The 20,892-nt window shown below is 49.6% G+C and overlaps 1 protein-coding gene across 2 annotated transcripts in view; it reads left to right on the top strand.

Moving 5' to 3' along the window:
- Positions 1-20,892, top strand: part of BNIP3L (BCL2 interacting protein 3 like) — a 37,929-nt gene that overhangs the window by 3,017 nt on the left and 14,020 nt on the right. For both annotated transcript variants that reach the window (XM_066593510.1, XM_066593511.1), the window contains exons 2-3: positions 10,045-10,228; positions 13,076-13,142. In XM_066593510.1, the coding sequence (XP_066449607.1) occupies positions 10,045-10,228; positions 13,076-13,142 (251 nt within the window). The remainder of the gene's footprint in view (positions 1-10,044; positions 10,229-13,075; positions 13,143-20,892) is intronic.

The raw sequence follows: 20,892 nt of genomic DNA, 5'->3' as shown, positions 1-20,892 counted from the left end.
CGTGCGGACCGGCTCCTCCATCCGGTACAGCGCCGTGCGGACCGGCTCCTCCATCCGGTACAGCGCCGTGCGGACCGGCTCCTCCATCCGGTACAGCGCCGTGCGGACCGGCTCCTCCATCCGGTACAGCGCCGTCCGGACCGGCTCCTCCATCCGGTACAGCGCCGTGCGGACCGGCTCCTCCATCCGGTACAGCGCCGTGCGGACCGGCTCCTCCATCCGGTACAGCGCCGTGCGGACCTGCTCCTCCATCCGGTACAGCGCCGTGCGGACCTGCTCCTCCATCCGGTACAGCGCCGTGCGGACCGGCTCCTCCATCCGGTACAGCGCCGTGCGGACCGGCTCCTCCATCCGGTACAGCGCCGTGCGGACCGGCTCCTCCATCCGGTACAGCGCCGTGCGGACCGGCTCCTCCATCCGGTACAGCGCCGTGCGGACCGGCTCCTCCATCCGGTACAGCGCCGCATGTAATGGTGATCAGATAGTAGCAGGAAACTGATCCTGGGAGCCGAGGATCAAAGTCCAACAATCATATGATAGGTAACCGGTCTCATGTCAGTCTAGTCCTGTGTATCAGTAGGAACCATTTAGTGGTTGCACACACGATGCCCCAGTACGTCACTATACGGTATTTGTGTATATACAGTATATATTGTGTTTCCCCGAAAATAAGACAGTGTCTTATATTAATTTTTGTTCAAAAGGTTTAACTTTTTTACATGTATAGCTGCCTGAACACTATTTAAATTGACTTTTTACTTAACAGTTAGCAGGGCTTAATTTTGGAGTAGGGCTTATATTTCAAGCATCCTCAAAAATTCTGGAAAATCATGCTATGTCTTATTTTCAGGGTATGTCTTATTTTCAGGGAAACAGGGTATTTTGCTTCCCCGTCGCAGCGATGTGGCCAGTGGAGTCCGTAATGGAAGAAATGACCAGTAGGAGGACAATGGCCTGCCCCATCTAATACTGGGGTATGCCAGGACATCTACTATTGATCATCAGCGAGGGTCCGCCGCTTGGGATGCCCACTGTCAGTGCAGTGGGCCGGACATTGTAATCTGCGGTCGGTGTCGGAAAAGTAATAGGAGGCAGCACCCCATTAAACTTACTGAGAGTGAAGCGGTCTATTACACTTCATGACGGTGTTCAGCCTGATACACTGACAGCAGGCCAGCTGATCGGTGGAGATCCCAAGCGGTGGCCCCTGTCGTTCAACTACTGAAGACCTACCCTGAGGACCTATCTATAGTAAATGCCCAATATACCCTTTAAACGGGGGCTGTCTCCTCTCCTGGAATGTCTGGTTTAGTAAATACTTGTGTCCCCCATAAAATAACAAATCAGGAGCTCTGCATTGTGCCGTTCCTCTGTTATACTTCCTGGAAATTTAAGTAAAAATTGGCAATTTTGAGTTACTGTTCCCCTTGCACAGGCTGACATTGGCAGCAGTGACTGGATACTACCAGGCTGTGAAGGAACATTGACAAGGGAAACGTAACAACCAATTGTCAATTTATGCACATATTTCCAGGAGGAATAACAGAGGGTTAACCCAATGCAGAATTAGAAGGAGAAAGCCACAGGACATGAAAGCCAGTGCCTTTCAATAAGGCATGTGGAGACCGGTCTCTCGCCTCTTAAATGCGTCGGTTAGGAATATCTATAAGGTGTGATCCACCGCCTCCGTTCTGTCTTGCGGTGGTAACGCCGGCCTTTCTGTTATCAGCCCACTATGGCAGGACTTTCATGCCAAGTCTCAAGTGTCTTCAGATGCCGGATATGTTTTCAATTCTTCATAGGAAACCACTTAAAGTTATTCTTCGATGTTCCGTGAAGGAATGTTAGAAAACGCGCCAGCGTCTGGCCTGACTGAGCGAGCATCCAGAGCGCTCCTGTCCGTTTACTGCAGCGTGACCCCCAGTAATCCCTCCAGACCCCCGCCCGGGGGCTGTCACTCATACCGCCTCCTGAAAGGGACCCCCAGAGGTGTTTTTGTATCTGATTTCTTTTTTTTTATGAGCATTTTGCATTTTCCTTCCGGGTTATTGTCTAATAAACCCCATCTTGCGCCGGCGCAGTTACGTATCTTGCGTGCAAAGTTCTCATTTAAGGGGTTGTCGTTACAAAAAAAAAAATGGCTGGGCATGTTATAAAACAAAGTGGTCATACTCCCCCGACTTTGGCCCCCTGGGAGGCAGCTGAGCGGCTCCTGTGGCCCGGCACCTGGCCGGACGTCCACCAATCAGAGGCCGTGGCGTCACCGTCCCAAATTCCTGGCATCGTGGCACCCAGGATGTTAGATGGCTACCTAATGTACGCTGCACTACCCTCTGATTGGCCAGTGCTGATCATGTGAGCAGCTCCGGCCAATCATGGAGCAGTGCATTAGTAGTCTAAAGCTATGAGGCTATGTTCACACGGAGAGTGTGATGTACGTTCATGAAACACGGACCATTTTACCAGCGATGTCACTGTGATTTTCCTACGTGTGCGATTATATATTTTTTTCAATGATTTACATCCAAAAAAAATTGCGCGTGCCTCCAATAGGAAAATGTTTAACAATGGATCGCACTCGAATAAATGGCGCATGGCATTTTTTCACGCCGCCATAGAAAAATAGAACAAGCAGCGATTTTTCCAAGTCGGTCTGAGAAAAAAATCGATCATGTAAATGAACCCGTTGAAATGAAGGTTATTTTCCCGTGTGAGCGCGGTCCATCGCGGAATCAGACGGAACTTGTGCGAATACAGCCGTGAAGCCACTCTGTGGGCCAGCATTCATCCATACCGGTGGGGTTATATTACCCCCCGATTTGCTACTTTCGGGTCCCCTTACAGCCATCCAAGATGGCCAACTCCCTCTTCAACCTACCTAGTCCCCGTAATGCATTGGTAGTGTTAGACTACCAGTACACTATGCCTGGCGTCTGATTGGCCAGAGTTGCTCATGTGATCAGCACTGGTCGATCAAAGATCAGTGTACAGTATGGATTAGGTGGTTCGAAAATCGCTGCGGACATCTTGGGCAGCCGAAAACAGGACCCGGAACTGGCAGATCGGAAGGATGGCAGAGAAGAACAACTGTATATATATATCCTCCTGTACGGGACAGACTTCTTATCTGTCTTCTTAATATTGTTGCGTGTGTCGAACCTTCTCCAGGTCTCCTGTTTGTATAAGGCTATGTTCACACGGGTGAGAATCTCTGCCCGATATCGCGCTCGCCCGTGTGAATTTAGCCTAAACCCGTACCCCGTATTCTAGAGTGGTTTATATACGGGCAATGCAACCATTAAATAACAAGTTTATGTCTCCTTTTTGGACCCTAGAAGTATTAAAAATGTGTCCCCTTTTGCAGCTGCTGCTTGGCATTGAGCGTCTTTCTCCCGCCCTTACATAGAACGGGGCATCCGTACATATATTAGCCCCTGCAGCGAGCATATAATGTATGTTAGGTATTTCTGAAGCCTAGATCGGATGATTCCTGCGGAGATCCTTCTGTCGGCAGCTAGGGTTAGCGCCGGGATGACACGGCTTGATGGCTGATGCCGCCTTTGATGTTGATCCGGCAGGTCGGCGTTGTCCATGTCAGTCATTGTGTCTGACTACAATTAACCTGCATCTCCACCGAAGATCCTCCGCGGCGGCGGCATATAAATAGTGTCTGAGAGGATTACTGGGGTTTCTGGGGTGAATGCGGCGGAGATGCCAGCGTGCGTGCAGAACTGCACAATGTAGGAGCTGTGGCTGGTTCTTCCCACACCCCGAGGTCTCTGCAGGCTACTCGCCCCCTCCTCTTTCTCTCACAGCAAAGGAATGGATGTCTGGGAGTATTTCAGGACAGAGACTTACAGGGAAAAGCAGGGCAGATTAGGAGGGAATGGCTTTCGGGTAGGTTGATGTGAAGGAATTGCGGCGGAGAAACCCCCGGTGCCAAGGCGGATGGCGGCAAGTACAAGGCATCCTCGGCATCAGATGTGTGAGATATTTCATTGGGGATTGTTAGAATTTGGATTCTGTAGAGATTATTGTTGGCCGGTGATGTTGTATATGGGTAGTTGGTAGTCGGAGTAGTATATGGGTAGTTGGAGTAGTATATGGGTAGTCGGATTAATCAGAGTAGTATATGGGTAGTCGGAGTAATCAGAGTAGTATATGGGTAGTTGGAGTAGTATATGGGTAGTCGGAGTAATCGGAGTAGTATATGGGTAGTCAGGTTCACCCAGTGCCTTTGTATGGCACTGTAGGTCATTTACGTATATAACATTGCACCAATCACATTGCGCATTTTGGAGCACCTGCTGCATTTATTGCACTTGGTTACCACGAGGTCATTGTAAAAGGTTTCCTCCGCTAATATTGACTGCTTAACCAGACTGCGCTCCCCTGACATCCATCTAAACGTTTGTACAACAGGTTGTTTATACGCTTATAACTTGCTGTAGCGACTATTTCCAGTGACTATTCGAATAATAGTTGTTCTGTGTAACCCGACCTCTATGGGAATATCTGTGCCCGTTGACTGTAATCTTCTGATTTTCTATATCTATAGCCTCACGTGTTAAAACATATATCCTATACCATTGGGTGTACGTTTTTCTGCTGGTTGCCTTTTTATTGAAAAGCGTAGTCGACTATGCAGAAAAAATACAGTAAGTTATAGCAATAAGCCAGAGGGACCCTCTAATGTTAACAGGAGCCTGTGAGTGCGCCGATAGCCGAGTCCTTGCCATACTATCAACATAAGTGAGAAAAGTTGTCTAGATATAGCCTTAATTGTACGGCGTTCAGTCGGTTCGGGGTTGTGTCAGGGTTGGTGGAAACATTCCAATTCAACGATACATATTTACTACAGGAAACTTGGGTATTAGTGTATCTTGAAGCCACCAACAAGCACTGGTGGAGTCAAGATTGACAGGGGAGCGACGGCCCCTGTATGTGATTGGCTGCACAGATGCGAAGGCTCTAGGTCCTGGAAGGGCACTAATACATGTGCTTAAAAGGCATTCAGCGGCCAGAGCTGCAGACCCTGCTGGAAGGGGCTTACCGAGACAGAAGGACAGAGTTGCAGGAGTGCGGGCTACAAAACTCTGAACCACAAAAGCACAGGCAAGACTCCTTTACTGTGGCACACAAACGCCGCCTCCTCCCCCTCACACCCCTAAGCTCACCTTCACATCGCCGCTGCAAGACGGAGGGCACAGCAATGGGGGGAACCACTGTCACGGCCAGAAGCAGAGGACAGCTGCATGAGGCCAGGTATTTCAGTGCGGCACAGTACAGCAGCAGGAGCGTTTGCCCGGCCGCTGCCAGAACACGGCTAAACAGTATGCGCGGGGGAAGTACAGTAACAGAGCAGGCAGGCGGCGACACAGACGCAGCACACTGCCGCCAGGCGTCGCTGAGCCCTCATCCACCGGCCAGAGCCATCGCACACAAGCAGCACAGCGACGAGAGCGGTGAGCGACTCTGAGGGGAGCCTTGTGAATTGCATTTTGGCGTCTCTGGTGGCTTAGGGCGAGGCCTGGTTTTCGTATTACAGGTGATAATGTAAGGCTACATTGAAATGTTACCCTCACCATAAGCCACCACAGTCAGCAACAAGCAATGCACATTGTGCTGCTAGGACCTTGTAGCCTTGACCCTATCGGGAGCTAGGGGTGTGCGAGGGGTGTTCCTCCTGTCACACCCCTAGCTTCCGGTGGCGTCAAGATACACTAATACCGGAAACTTGTTATACGCTCATTGTCGAAAACAATCCTTCCTCTAGAAGTTGTTGGAATCTAATGAAACGTTCCATGTGTGATTATAACATTGATAGGAGTACAAGAGGGGCCTGGACTTTCTTCTTGAGCGATACAATATTATACGTTCTATCACCGATTACGGCAGAAAAGTCGGTGATCCGGGGATTATTCCAATTGCCAAATTGGAGTCAGGAAGGAATTTTTTTCCCTTAAATTAGAAAATTGGCTTCTATCCCACTGGGGTTTTATGGCTTCCTTTGGATCAAGATTGGGGGGGTAATAGTCTCAACTGGATAGACAATGAAACAGTTGAAGCTGCTGGTGCTTGTCTCATGATTAGTCGCTCCTCTCTACTGGTGGTATGTAGGGGGCGTCCTGAGCCCGGTCACCTTGTGTGCCCTCATACATCCACTGGTCCAACACCTCCTAACAGTCTGGTCAGAAGCTCCTCTCTACTGGTGGTCTGTAGGGGGGCGTCCTGAGCCTGGTCACCTTGTGTGCCCTCACACATCCACTGGTCCAACACCCCCTAACAGTCTGGTCAGATGCTCCGCTCTGTTGGTGGTCTGTAGGGGGCGTCCTGAGCCTGGTCACCTTGTGTGCCCTCACACATCCACTGTTCCCAACACCCCCTAACAATCTTGTTAGACGCACTTTTCTACTTGTGGTCTGTAGGGGGCGTCCTGAGCCCGGTCACCTTGTGTGCCCTCATGCATCCACTGGTCCCAACACCCCTTAACAGTCTGGTCAGATGCTTCTCTCTGTTGGTGGTCTGTAGGGGGCGTCCTGAGCCCGGTCACCTTGTGTGCCCTCACACATCCACTGGTCCAACACCTCCTAACAGTCTGGTCAGAAGCTCCTCTCTACTGGTGGTCTGTAGGGGGCGTCCTGAGCCCGGTCACCTTGTGTGCCCTCACACATCCACTGGTCCCAACACCCCCTAACAGTCTGGTCAGATGCTCCTCTCTGTTGGTGGTCTGTAGGGGGCGTCCTGAGCCCGGTCACCTTGTGTGCCCTCATGCATCCACTGGTCCCAACACCCCTTAACAGTCTGGTCAGATGCTTCTCTCTGTTGGTGGTCTGTAGGGGGCGTCCTGAGCCCGGTCACCTTGTGTGCCCTCACACATCCACTGGTCCCAACACCCCTAACAGTCTGGTCAGATGCTCCTCTCTGTTGGTGGTCTGTAGGGGGCGTCCTGAGCCCGGTCACCTTGTGTGCCCTCACACATCCACTGGTCCCAACACCCCCTAACAGTCTGGTCAGATGCTCCTCTCTGTTGGTGGTCTGTAGGGGGCGTCCTGAGCCCGGTCACCTTGTGTGCCCTCACACATCCACTGTTCCCAACACCCCCTAACAATCTTGTTAGACGCTCTTTTCTACTGGTGGTCTGTCGGGGCGTCCTGAGCCCGGTCACCTTGTGTGCCCTCATGCATCCACTGGTCCCAACACCTCCTAATGGTCTGGTTAGAACGGCCCGGTGTGGGACAATTCATTGATACGACCATCCATCTTCTCACATCCCAATAATGACAAGACCGTATATATTAATCCATTTAAAATAATGGGTTCTTTTTACATGCAACTTCTTCGTGTCTCGCAATCACAACGTGTGTGTGCAAATTTTCGTTTTGTAGAATAGGCGCCTCAAAAAATCGCGTCTATTAGAACCAATGATTTCCAATAGAAACGTTCAGATGAAGGAATACTAGACACGGAAAAAAACCCGTACAGAATATGTGACTGCGCAGCTCGCATCTCAGGTCCGTCCTGCGAGAAAAGACAGGACAGGACCGGATCTACCTACGGTGCGAGCTGTGTGGGACTCTCCATAGACTCCTATGGGAGCTGGCAGCACGCACCGCGCAGCTCCCGATCGTGTGATGGGCAATTGCACCGCTAGTTAAGCGCAGGACTTGATAGCTGCAAATGGCTCATTCACGCTTTTTTGTTTGCGCGGTTAGCCACGATCTTTTTGCGCGCCTATTCTGCATGAAAACAACCCCCCGTGTGAAGCAGCTGCCCTGCTTCTGCTCACGTGGGTCAGAAATTTGACGGAATTTGGTTTGGATTCTCCCTTTTCTTTTACTTTTTTAGCCTACTTTGTAACTACTCCAAAATAAGGCCGTGTTCACACCTTCCGTCACATGAGGGTTTTTTTTTATAAATGTCCAAAACATATTGCACAGCACGGCACTATTTTTTCCAGTACAAAGATGGCTACCATTACGTTAACCCATCGGTTCATATCCTAATTAATGGGCTACATCAGGCACCATTGGTGTCAGAAAAATAATAGTACCGGGGCGCAGGATGATTAATTTTTGGGTTTCTGGAGCTGAAATGTTGATGCCGGCAACAATACGGGAGATTTGGGTTAAAATGCTGATGATTTTGCTTTAAGGAGAACTTGTCATCACGCTGGACTCCATTATGGGGCCAGACATGATGGAACGGGGAGCGCGGAGAGCGACTCTTCATGTTCCCCTGGGGTCCTGGCGACGTGGCCGCGCACAGATGGATGTAGACGTAGTTTATGGGGCCAGACATGATGGAACGGGGAGCGCGGAGAGCGACTCTTCATGTTCCCCTGGGGTCCTGGCGACGTGGCCGCGCACAGATGGATGTAGACGTAGTTTATGGGGCCAGACATGATGGAACGGGGAGCGCGGAGAGCGACTCTTCATGCTCCCCTGGAGTCCTGGCGACGTGGCCGCGCACAGATGGATGTAGACGCGCTGGACGTAGTTTATGGGTCTCAGACATGATGACTGGTTCCCTGTAAGGTGCAGCTATGTGCCCGACAACTGTCCCAATGACTATCACTGCTGCACTTTCACACAGGAGCCATAGTTATCAGAGGCAAAGTGCGTCGGAGATCCCTTCCGGCCGGCCGCCTCCATTCACCGTGAACAGGCAGTCACAGAAGACTACTGATTTAAGCAATTATTCGGGCATTAATCGCCCCGTGTAAAGTTACCTTTAGCTAGAGCGATAATTACATCAAGAATCCTAATCCTGGATGAATTGTGGCTCAGCGTCCCGTGATTCTGCGACATGGCGCCCCATTTTGAGCCACGGCAACTATCACCTTTGTATACAAAATCCTGTGTTTTATGACGCGGCGCCATATTTCACCCATGTAGGTTCCTACAAAATGGTGTGCGTGTACCAGGATAGCAAGTAAATGCCTCATGCGTCTCCACCCCCTCCCCCTCTCGTCTTTTGATAAAACGTCTATTCGCCCTTTTCCTAGTTGTATCTGCTTCTAGGGCCAACCCTAGGGCTCGCACGATGGCTGCCACCCAGCTTTCCTGGACTCCAGATTGGCAAACGTATCGTCTTACCCAGTGATTCCACGGATGGTGTATTAGGCTGGGCTCATACGAACGGGTCAGATTCCGCATGCTGATTCCCGCAGCGGAGAACCTGAGATCGTGAGCGGAAAGTAATTGCGAATGGTCGCTGAAGATCGCGGATGTTTTTTCCGTGTCGATGTATGCGTATGAACAGCGGATCTCTCTCCCCTCCAGATGGCTTTTGTATCGATCTTCCAAAGAAGTTGCGAGCGTTTCCGCTGCTCATACGCAATGTTAAGACATCCATTGACTTTAATGGAGGCCGGCCACACGGAATCTGTGCTTGCGGAATGCGTAATTTGTACTCGCAGGTGTGAAGGGAAATTCGAAAATCCATGCCTTTTTAATCCCTGCGATTTACCGCGAATCTTCCTCACGGACGCGGTCGCACAATCCGCAATTCAAATCCGTTTGTGTGCGCCTGGCCTTACTGTATAACAGGACAGACCTGTCACCCCCGAGCCCAGCACAGCTTCCGCACAGCAGCCATCGCTGCCCACTGTTCCCAGAAGTAAAGTTTTTAACAAGTTTGTAAAGTTTATTTCTGTCCGGTCCTTTTGCATTCTGCACATAGTCCTCCCATGATGCAGCAGCTACGTGTCTGTCCGCTGGTCCAGTAAAGGGTTAAATCCCGCATAGTCCTCGGGTAATGTCATGTGCTGAAAGTATAAAGGGAGGGTGTCGCTGCGCGGTCATTACATGATGTAATTAATTGCCGGCTTCCTTCTGTCATTCCATTGTGCGTCGCTCACACACGTGAGCCGGGCTCTGGGCATGTCCTAGACGTGTCACCGCTCCGAGTTGGTCTATCACTGCCGCTCAGCTGTTTAATCTGCCGCTCAGCTGTTTTATCTGCCCGCTCCTCTTCTGTCTGTCCCGTGTGATAAGATTGCGCAGACGTTCATCCTGGCTGATCAGACGTCTCTCCTCGCAGGTTCCTGGGTGGAACTACAGATGAACGGCAACGGGAACAACATGGACAGCAACAAGAACGGAGGGGGTCTGGAGCACGTACCCTCCTCCTCCTCCATCCACAACGGGGACATGGAGAAGATCCTCCTGGACGCCCAGCACGAGTCCGGGCAGAGCAGTTCTCGGAGCAGCTCCCAGTGCGACAGGTCAGTGGTCCGCACCCTCCGCGTCCCCCCCCTCCCCTTTCTCTTATAACTGATTTAAAGGGGTCTTGTACAGCGGATGTTATGGCACTTACTCCATCTGACATTGTGATCCCGAGCAAAGATGTGGGGGACCCCAGTTTATGGGGGTGCTGTGTATAGTTTTTAAGTACATGTCCTTATCTGTGTACATAGACTTCAATGTAAGCAATGGGTGTGCAGACCGGCCATACACTCCTGTATAAGGGTGCCCATACAACTGTCGGACGAATGATCATTCATCTGACAGCACTTTCCCCGGCTCCTCCGTCCACGTGAATGATGTATGATTCACATGAACATCCAGCATAAATGATCTGCTCAGCCGAATGTTCGTGTGTTTAAGGAGGTGAGCTGTGGGGTCGGCTTATCTCCTGGGGAGCAAAACAGACATCATCTGTTGGGGGAACGTTGAGTTGCCCCCCATTCATAGTAGAAAGTCATCCGACCTGTCGTTATTGAGGGTCCGGACAAGTAAACTCTAAAGGGTATGGGGGCCTTAAAGGTGTATTCTGGTTGCGGACATTTTTTTTCACCTATTCACTGGATGGACAAAAATTGACAGATCAGTGGGGTCTGACCACCGGGACCCCCACCGATCCCGAGAACAGGGGTCCCATTTCCCACATCCTTCTCATTTCCAGGTGACTTCTCTCACCTGCAGGTCACTATTGCTCAGCCACCGCTCCATTCATTTCAGTAGGGCTGACGGCAATAGCAGAGCGCTTTGTACTCGGCTATATCCGGCAATCCCATGGAGTGGGACGGCGCACGTACAACCTGCACTCCATTTACTGCAGGGAGAAGGGACCTCTGTTCTCGGATTGGTGTGGGTCTCGGTGGTCGGCCTCCCACTCTATCAGTTTTCACCAATCCGGTGGATGGGTAGAAGAAAATGCCCGCAACCGGAATACTTCTTTAAAGCTATGTCCATACCCGGCCACAGAAAACCGCGCTAAAAAGCCTAGCGGGACGCACTGCAGAACCGCAGGCAATGTTCAACATGTCCTGTAGCTTCCATGTGCGATTATGTCAGGCGCCTGCGGAATCACATAGAAGAGGTTATAAACGACTTATTTAAATACCCTGCATCCGCTGTATCCGCTGTGGATGCATTGTATTTGCTTTATTTTTGCCAGTTGTATAAAACCGCAAATAACCTGCGTTGAAAAGGACGCGCAGCGGTTTATAAGCGCAACAGTCAAACTGATGTAGCTAAAGCCGATTAGAATTTTGTTCTTTGGGTTTTGGAAGACTAGTCTCCACACGCGGCTGTTCAGCTTCTGATCTTGGGGACTCATCAGATACATCAGGCTGATTTTTGACGCTCCTGAGGCTTGTTTCACACAACCGAGCGCGATATCTGACCGTGAAACTCCGCCCGATATCGCGCTCACGCACGAGCGATGTACCTGTGAAATCGAGGACCATCACTTCAGTACGGTTGTGATCCTCCGGCATGGCTTCCAGCCGTGGTGGACGATCAGTAAGTGGTTCACATTGTCTTCAATGGGAAACCTCGCATGCATATCGCACGGGGTGTAATCTGTTTTCCGGGCCCATTGAAAACAATGGTCGATGTGTTCTGAGGGAACGCCCTGGCCATGTGATACAGATACGGGGACAGTTTTAGACCAAATCGTGACACTTAATAAGGACCCAAATATATTATGGAAAATAACTTATCAATTGAGCTTCTCTGTAATGTGTCAGACTGAGCAGTGTGACTGCGATGGTAGGATGCACAGCGGTCCCTGTATCATCCGTTATACACTGAACGGCCACTTTGTTAGAGACCCTCGCCCATGCACAACTCGCGCTTCTCTGTATAGAAATTATCCATGTGACCCCGGAGTGCAGCATAAAATCACATGACAGGTTATCAGTGGATCAGTGCCAGTGTGAATCCACATCAGATGGGAAAATCTAGTGATCTGAGTGACTTCCAACGAGGCCCGATCATCGATGCTAGACTAGCCAGGGCCGGGATATCACTACCAGCTGCATGGGGGTTTCTCATGTAATGCTGCGGAGAGCTTACTGAGAGTGGTGCGATGGAGGAACACATCCAGCAAAAGGAAATCCTGAGGACCTTAACAACTCACCGATGAAAGGGGTCAGAGGAGGATGTCAGGAATCATTCTGATGAACAAGCACTGCATAGTTAAGCCCATTGCAGCCAAATACACCAACCGGTCCTCCAATTAACATGTCTGAACGCACAACTCATCATTCCTTACCACATATTATCTATAACAGCAGACGACCAGTTCCAGGACCGTTCTTGTCTAAGAGAAACAGAAAGGTGCAGTGGGGAAAAGGAGCACAAAAATCAGATCATTCTGCATCAGTGGTCAGGACCAAAAGTGTTAGTACATGGCTTCACTCTCATTGAAATCAAAAGGAGCGATGCCTCCTACTACATTTCCGGCCCTGACACCAATGTGGACGGAGGATGAGCTGATAGGCTGGGATCCTGAGTGGTGGACCTTCACCATTCAACTATTGAAGAGCTATCCTGGGGATAGGTCATCAATAGTAAAAAGTGAAAATACCCCTTTAAGGATAGGTCAGAAATGCAACAGTCTGAAATATTAAAAAAAACAAAAAAAACATTTAAAGCTTGCTGTGCCTCTGTGTGTACTCTCACTAGTAATATAATATGCCTCTGCTGTCCATTGATATTGATCTTCTGTTTCTCCCTACCTGCGTCCATCTCCAGCTTCTTATCTCCCTTCCTCTCCCTGGTACATTTTATCCCTCCTGCTCGGACTGTGTAATGACTTTTCTTTCTCTCCCCCGCTCCTGCAGCCCCTCGCCTGAAGAAGGGCAGATCACCTTTGATGTGGAGATGCACACAAGTAAAGACAGCTTCCAGGTAAGGATCATAAGCGTTCGCGCTGTATACATAAACACATCACATGTCTCTGAGCAGATGTCCCTGAGAAGCGCCAGCTATTTCGAGGACTTGGCACTCCATGTGCCACCTCGTCATCGTTAGCACCCAGCATATGGAAGCAGGGCGTCCCGTGGGTTCCTGTCGCTAGTAGGGGCTGCTTATATATTCTCTCTATGTACCTGGGGGAAGTACGGTAAATGAACCCAATACTTGTGTACTGTGTGATCTGGTGTCGGTCTAGAGGAGGAGGGGCTGCCAATTCTGCCATGGACTAACATGACCCATGTGACCCTTGTGTGATCTGTTATTGCTATGCCCATGCCATTTATTACTTAACTTGTTCGAATCCTGTGTATTATAGCTCAGAGCTGCATTCACAATTCTGCAGGCTTCAGAGCTTAAATCTCCCATAATTCTTTGCCGGCTCATAGTCTGAAATGAGCTGATTCTGCTGATTCATATTCTAGGACTAAGCACTGGAAGTGTCCCACTAGACACATCCATAGTGGCTGTACTGAGGGTAACAATAGGCTTGTTGACTATTGCCCATAACAATTGGCAGAATAGTGAGTGCAGCTCTGGAGGACAATACAGGGTGTAACTCAGCATCAGTACAGGATAAGTAATGTTAAGGCCCATTTACACTGGACGAGTGTCGGGCAAACGATGCCCGACACTCGTCCCTGTGGGCTCCTGCATGGGAGCTAGCACAGCAGGCTGGGTCACGGAGCGGCCAGCAGGGGGGTGGGGCAGTGCAGGAGATTTCTCTACTCTCGCTCCCCCACCCCTCTCCATTAAGATACACAGCGGTCGTTCGCTACTGAATGGTGGCTGTTTAAACCTAACGATGAGTGATGAGCTTCATCACTCATCTCTTATGCTGCATAAAAGATGAGCGACGAAGCTCTTCGTTAAAGGAGATGTCCCGCGCCGAAACGGGTTTTTTTTTTTTTAAACCCCCCCCCCCGTTCGGCGCGAGACAACCCCGATGCAGGGGTTAAAAAACCCACCCGCACAGCGCTTACCTGAATCCCGGCGGTCCGGCGTCTTCATACTCACCTGCTGAAGATGGCCGCCGGGATCCTCTGTCTTCATGGACCGCAGGGCTTCTCTGCGGTCCATTGCCGATTCCAGCCTCCTGATTGGCTGGAATCGGCACGTGACGGGGCGGAGCTACACGGAGCTACACGGAGCCCCATAGAGAAGAGGAGAAGACCCGGACTGCGCAAGCGCGGCTAATTTGGCCATCGGAGGCCGAAAATTAGTCGGCACCATGGAGACGAGGACGCTAGCAACGGAGCAGGTAAGTATAAAACTTTTTATAACTTCTGTATGGCTCATAATTAATGCACAATGTACATTACAAAGTGCATTATTATGGCCATACAGAAGTGTATAGACCCACTTGCTGCCTCGGGACATCTCCTTTAAGTTTAAACAGCTGCCGTTCAATAGCGAACGGCCGCTGTGTATCTTAACCCTTTCCAATCCACTGTCTGACGTCTTCCTACATTCTGATTGAAGCTTGTACAGCTCCAATGTCAGAAGACGTCCGACAGGGTATTCTTACCATCTATTGCCGGCCACTCCGCTGTCGGAGCCTCTGTGGCGCACACACACTGGCTTTAGTCAGCAGATGATAGCGTTGTACAACAGCAAAAAGAGAAAGCCTTTTAGAAAACCCTGAACAGATTCTGGTTGGTCGTTCAGTCGCTGCGTGCGTTTACACTTAGCGATAATCCTTCAGATCCTCACTGGTTTCGCGGGAACCTGAACAATTATCGGCTGATGTAACCCGGCACTAAGCTGCGCCAAAGTTCTAAGACCTGCAGCTGTGCTGTTTTATATAACCACAGGCCCTCTGTACTGCCAGTATCCTCACCCTATCATGACTTCTCCATATCGGGGTTCCCCTGCGTTCGTAAACCAAGTGCCCTCTATTTGGGAAAACATGACATGGGTGTACCCCGAGGCTGCGATCCTCCGCCTGAGGACGGGTCATGTGCCCCCTGGTTGAGAACTGAGCGTATATTGTTATTTCACTTCCAGATTCCCATTGTTAACCCATTAGTAGATGAGATGCTGCCCGCTGCAGCCAAGGGACGTTTTATGGCTCTAATTATAACTTTTCCAGTTCTTACAACATATAAATTAATTCCAGATTTGCTGCTCACACTAATTGCAATTGTTTAACCTGCATTTCTGTATCCCATGAAATATCATTACTGGTGAGAAGAATCAGGCGCCACTACATGACATGCAGATTCTACATGGGTCATTGGGTCAGGCGGGCCGTCCTTGGCTGAACTCCTCCCCCAAATCACATATTCAACAACAAATCAAAGATCTCGAATTTCCCTCTTCAGTACGCTATTGTACGGCCTCTAGCTTGGATACAACATGTGATTCAGGGTGGCATAGAGGCTCTAGTACCCTGTTGGGCTACCTCTAGCTTGGATATAAGATGTGATACAGGTGGGCATGGAGGCTCTAGTACCCTGTTGTACCGCCTCTAGCTTGGATATAAGATGTGATACAGGGTGGGCATGGAGGCTCTAGTACCCTGTTGTACCGCCTCTAGCTTGGTTACAAGATGTGATATGGGTGGGCATGGAGGCTCTAGTACCCTGTTGGGCCACCTCTAGCTTGGATACAAGATGTGATACAGGTGGGCATGGAGGCTCTAGTACCCTGTTGTACTGCCTCTAGCTTGGATACAAGATGTGATACAGGGTGGCATAGAGGCTCTAGTAGCCTGTTGTACTGCCTCTAGCTTGGATACAACATGTAATATGGGTGGGCATGGAGGCTCTAGTACCCTGTTGTACCACCTCTAGCTTGTATAGAAGATGTGATATGGGCAGGCTTGGAACTTATGGGTTCTGTATGGTATCCTGCAGCATATCGGTCCACATTTGCTGTAACTGAGCCTCTGGATCGTGCAAACTCATAGGCTGTAGATGTTGGCCCCCCAGATGGTCCCATACATGCTCTATTGGTGATAAATCTGGTGACCGGGTAGCCATGGTAGTGTGACAATGTTGTGGGGGCTCCTGTGACCCCCTTGTGTGCGGCTGAGCATTATCCTGCTGGAAGCCGCCATGAGAGGAACACATGTGGCTGCAGGATGTCCTGAACATATCGCTGAGCTGTCATTGTCCCTCGTACCACTACTAGGGGGGACAGACTGTCATATGCGATGGCTCCCCAGACCATCACACCAGCAGGGGGCAGTGTTCCGGTCCACAGCAAAGGCAGGATTAAGGCGCTCAACCCGGGGTCTCCAGATATGAACAAGGTCGTCTTAAGTACCCAAAAAAACCTGGATTTATTGCTGGAGACAACCCGGTTCCACTGTTTTGTAGTCCAGTTTCGTCTTTCGCGATAGGCCTGCAAAAGAATACAACAGTGGGTGACAAGGGTAGCATACGTGAGACCAAATATCCCTCAGCCAAGGGCCTGGAAATGGTTCCAACAGACACAAGGGTGTAACGATGGCGCCCCTGTCTCTGGATGGCAGACAACTAAATAGTTGGAGCTACTGATGCTTGTCGAATGACCAGACGCTCTTTTTTACTGGTGGTCTGTTGGGCATCCTGAGCCCGGTCACCTTGTGTGCCCTCACACATCCACTGTTCCCAACACCTCCTAACAGTCTGGTCACACGCTCCTCTCTACTGGTGGTCTGTAGGGGGCATCCTGAGCCCGGTCACCTTGTGTGCCCTCACACATCCACTGGTCCAACACCCCCTAACAGTCTGGTCACACGCTCCTCTCTACTGGTGGTCTGTAGGGGGCGTCCTGAACCCGGTCACCTTGTGTGCCCTCACACACCCTCTCGTCCCAACACCTCCTAACAATCTGGTCAGACGCTCTTTTCTATTGGTGGTCTGTCGGGGAAGTCCTGAGCCCGGTCACCTTGTGTGCCCTCACACATCCACTGGCCCAACACCCCCTAACAGTCTGGTCAGACGCTCCTCCCTACTGGTGGTCTGTAGGGGGCGTCCTGAACCTGGTCACCTTGTGTAGCCTCACACATCCACTGGTCCTAACACCTCCTAACAGTCTGGTCAGAACGGCCCTGGTGGGGGACAATTCTTCGATACGACCATCCAGCTCCTCACATCCCATAAATGCGCCCCTCTCAGACTCTGGTAACGGGGTGAAATCTCTTCTCTGCGTCGTAGAGGCGTCTAGTGGCCAACAAGCTCTACACAAGCGGAAGAAGAGGTCACTACACACAAGGAGCCTCCGAGAGCCTCTTATAGGCCAAGGGAGGAACCACTTTTAGGGCCTCAGGTGACAAGACCGTCCATCTAATCACCACAACTCTCATCATTTGTATATCTGTCTGAGATGGAACTGCAGGACGAGTTTTTTTTATTTCTACAAACTGTATACTGATCAGCCGTCACATTAAAGCCACCTGGCTAATATTGTGCAGTGAGCTGCGATGTCTTGTGTGATCTGACACGGTTCTATCATAACACAGGAACTTTTTAAGCATTTTTACTACCATAGCTCTTCTGTGGGATTGGACCAGACAGCCTTAACTCCACATGTGTATTAACCCCTTAATGGCCAAGCCTGTTTGCGCCTTAATGACCAGGCCAAAGTTTGTAAATCTGACATGTGTCACTTTAACATGGATTAACACCGTAAAGGTTTTGCATATCCCAGTGATTCTGACATTGTTTTTTCCCCACATGTTGTACTTCATTTAGGCGGAAAAAATAGACCGATAGAATCTGTGAATATTTATTAAAAAGGGACAAAATTGGGAAAATTTTGAAAAAAATCGTCATTTTTTTTCACCTTTTCAACTGCAATATCTCAAATATGTGCAAACATAATATAGAAATTTTTGATACAATATATATTTCCATCTGTTTACCTTATTCTGGGCGCACATTGGAAAACCTTTTTTTTTTTTTTTTAACCATTTAGGAGACGTACAAATTTAACATTAATTATCAACATTTTGAGGAACATTTTCTTTTCCTGCACCAAGCCAAGATGGTAAAGGCTCATAGGAGTCAGAATGATAGTTACCCCCACAAATGATGCCATTTTAGAAACTGCACCCCTTAATGTATTGACTAAGGGGGGTCAGGAGTATTTTGACCCCACAGTTTCTTTTCAGGAATTAATGCAATTTGGACGAGAAAAATATAAAATTTCATATTTTTGCAAATATGTAATTTTAAACACAGGATTTTTTTCTACAGTGCACATGTAAATGAGGATTTGCACCCAAAAATGGATACCCCCATCTGTGCTGTGTTTAGAAACATACCCATTGTGGCCTTAAAGGGGTTGTCCCGCGAAACAAAGTGGGTCTATACACTTCTGTATGGCCATATTAATGCACTTTGTAATGTACATTGTGCATTAATTATGAGCCATACAGAAGTTATTCACTTACCTGTTCGGTTGCTAGCGCCCTCGTCTCCATGGTGCCGTCTAATCTTCAGCGTCTAATCGCCCGATTAGACGCGCTTGCGCAGTCCTGTCTTCTTCTTTTCTGAATGGGGCCGCTCGTGCCGGAGAGCGGCTTCTCGTAGCTCCGCCCCGTCACGTGCCGATTCCAGCCAATCAGGAGGCTGGAATCGGCAATGGACCGCACAGAAGCCCTGCGGTCCACCGAGGGTGAAGATCTTGGTGGCCATCTTCACAAGGTAAGTAAGAAGTCACCGGAGCGCGGGGATTCAGGTAAGCACTATCCGTTTTTTTTTTTTTTTTTAACCCCTGCATCGGGTTTGTCTCGCGCCGAACGGGGGGGCTATTGAAAAAACAAAAAAAAAAACGTTTCGGCGCGGGACAACCCCTTTAATCTTCTGTCCGTATGCACAACGGGGCCCAAACCGAAAGGAGCAGCCGGTAATTTTCAGAACAGACATTTTGTTTGAAGGCGTTTTTGGCCCCATTGCCCACTTGTAGAGCCCCCGAGAGGCCAAAACAATATAGAACCCCCACAAATGACCCTATTTTGGAAACTAGACCCCTTAACAAATTCATCTAGGGGTGTACTGCGTATTTCGACCCCACTGTATTTGAATGAATCTAAGCAAAGCAGAAGGAAAAGATTACGATTTTTATTTTTGTAGCAATTATGTCATTTTAAAAATAGTTTTTTTGTACAGCACACATAGGAATGAAGAATTTCACACTAAAATGGATCCCCCTGCTTGTCCCGTGTTCAGAGACATACCCATTGTGGCCCTAATTTTCTGTCTGTATGCAGAACAGGGCCCTAACCTAAAAGAGAGGGGGGGGGGGGATTCAGAACAGACATTTTGCTGGAAGGTGTTTTAGACCCCGTTGTCCAATTGTAGAGTTATTGAGCGGCCAAAACGATATAGATCCCCCACAAAATCACACTTTGAAAACTAGACCCCCTTAACGCATTCATCTAGCAGTGTACTGTGTATTTTGACTCCACCGTTTTTGAATTAATCAATGGCAATTGTGTCATTTTAAAAAGTTTTTCTTGTACAGCATACATAGGAATGAAGACTTTCACCCCAAAATGGATCCCCGTTTGTCCCATGTTCAGAGACATACCCATTGTGGCCCTAATCTTCTGTCTGAATGCACAGCGGGGCCCAAACTGAACGGCACATCAAACTTTAACTGTCTTTTAATCTTTACGTGATCGCCATTATCCATGGATAATGGCGATCACGTGACCGAGGAACACTCACCGCAGCACCCCGTGACATCTCAAAGCTTTCGGCTACCTTTAGTAGCCAGGAGCAAGGAGATTTTAAATTTCCCCTTACCCTCCCCAGCTTCTGTGCTTGCGTCCGCCATTTTGGCGACGGGTGCATGCACCAAAGCTGGGGAAAGGTCCACGGATAAGGATCCTGTCGGGGGACATTGCGATCACGTGACTGGGAACCGCATACTGTGGCCCCCCATGAAATCTCTAGGCTCTTGGCTACATTTAGTAGCCAGGTGCAGGAAGATTTTAAATTACCCCGGCAATCTGCAGCTTTTGCACCTGCATCCGCCATTTTGGGAACGGACGCATGCGCAGAAGCTGAGGTAAGGTCTGCGGATGAATCCGGGGGCTTTAGGTACCTAATTTTATCTCCCCTTACGGCTATGATATGATATGAGGGGAGATGAAACAAAATGTTTTCTTTTTTTTTTTACACTTTAAAAAAAAAACTTTTTAAAACTTTTTTTTTAACTTTTACATGATCGCTGTTATCCATTGGATAGCAGCGATCATGTGACCGGGAACTGCATACAGCGGCTCCCGGTGACAGCTCCCTGTTCTCGGCTATTCATACTAGCCAGGAGCAGGGAGTTTTTAAATTTCCCGGGCCTCCTGGCCCTCTACACATGCGCGTGATGTAATGCGTCTGGCGTGCATACGCAGACACCGGCGGTGGGTCTGGGGAGGAGAAGGAAGACGCCGGACAGCGCAGAGGACCGGGGGTGAGTATTCTCAGCACCCCTTACAGATCCGATCCGTAAGGGGAGCTGCAACTTTCATTTTTTTAAACTATCCATAGACTTTAATGCGATCACCAGTATCCGGTGGATACCGGCGATCGCATGACCGGGAATGGGGTCCCGCGACCCGGGATGACCGCTCCATGCTGTCGGCTACCTCCGTAACTGACAGCATGGAGCTGTCACGTCCAGAGCCTGCAGGGCTGTCATTCCCAGAGGATGCATGTTTTTACGTCCTCTGGGAATTAAGCCCAGCAGGCCAGGA

The sequence above is a fragment of the Eleutherodactylus coqui genome, chromosome 2, assembly GCF_035609145.1.
Source record: "Eleutherodactylus coqui strain aEleCoq1 chromosome 2, aEleCoq1.hap1, whole genome shotgun sequence".
In the NCBI taxonomy this organism is placed as follows: Eukaryota; Metazoa; Chordata; class Amphibia; order Anura; family Eleutherodactylidae; genus Eleutherodactylus; species Eleutherodactylus coqui.
Note: the sequence above shows the minus strand (reverse complement) of the source record. Positions and strands in the feature narration are given on the sequence as shown.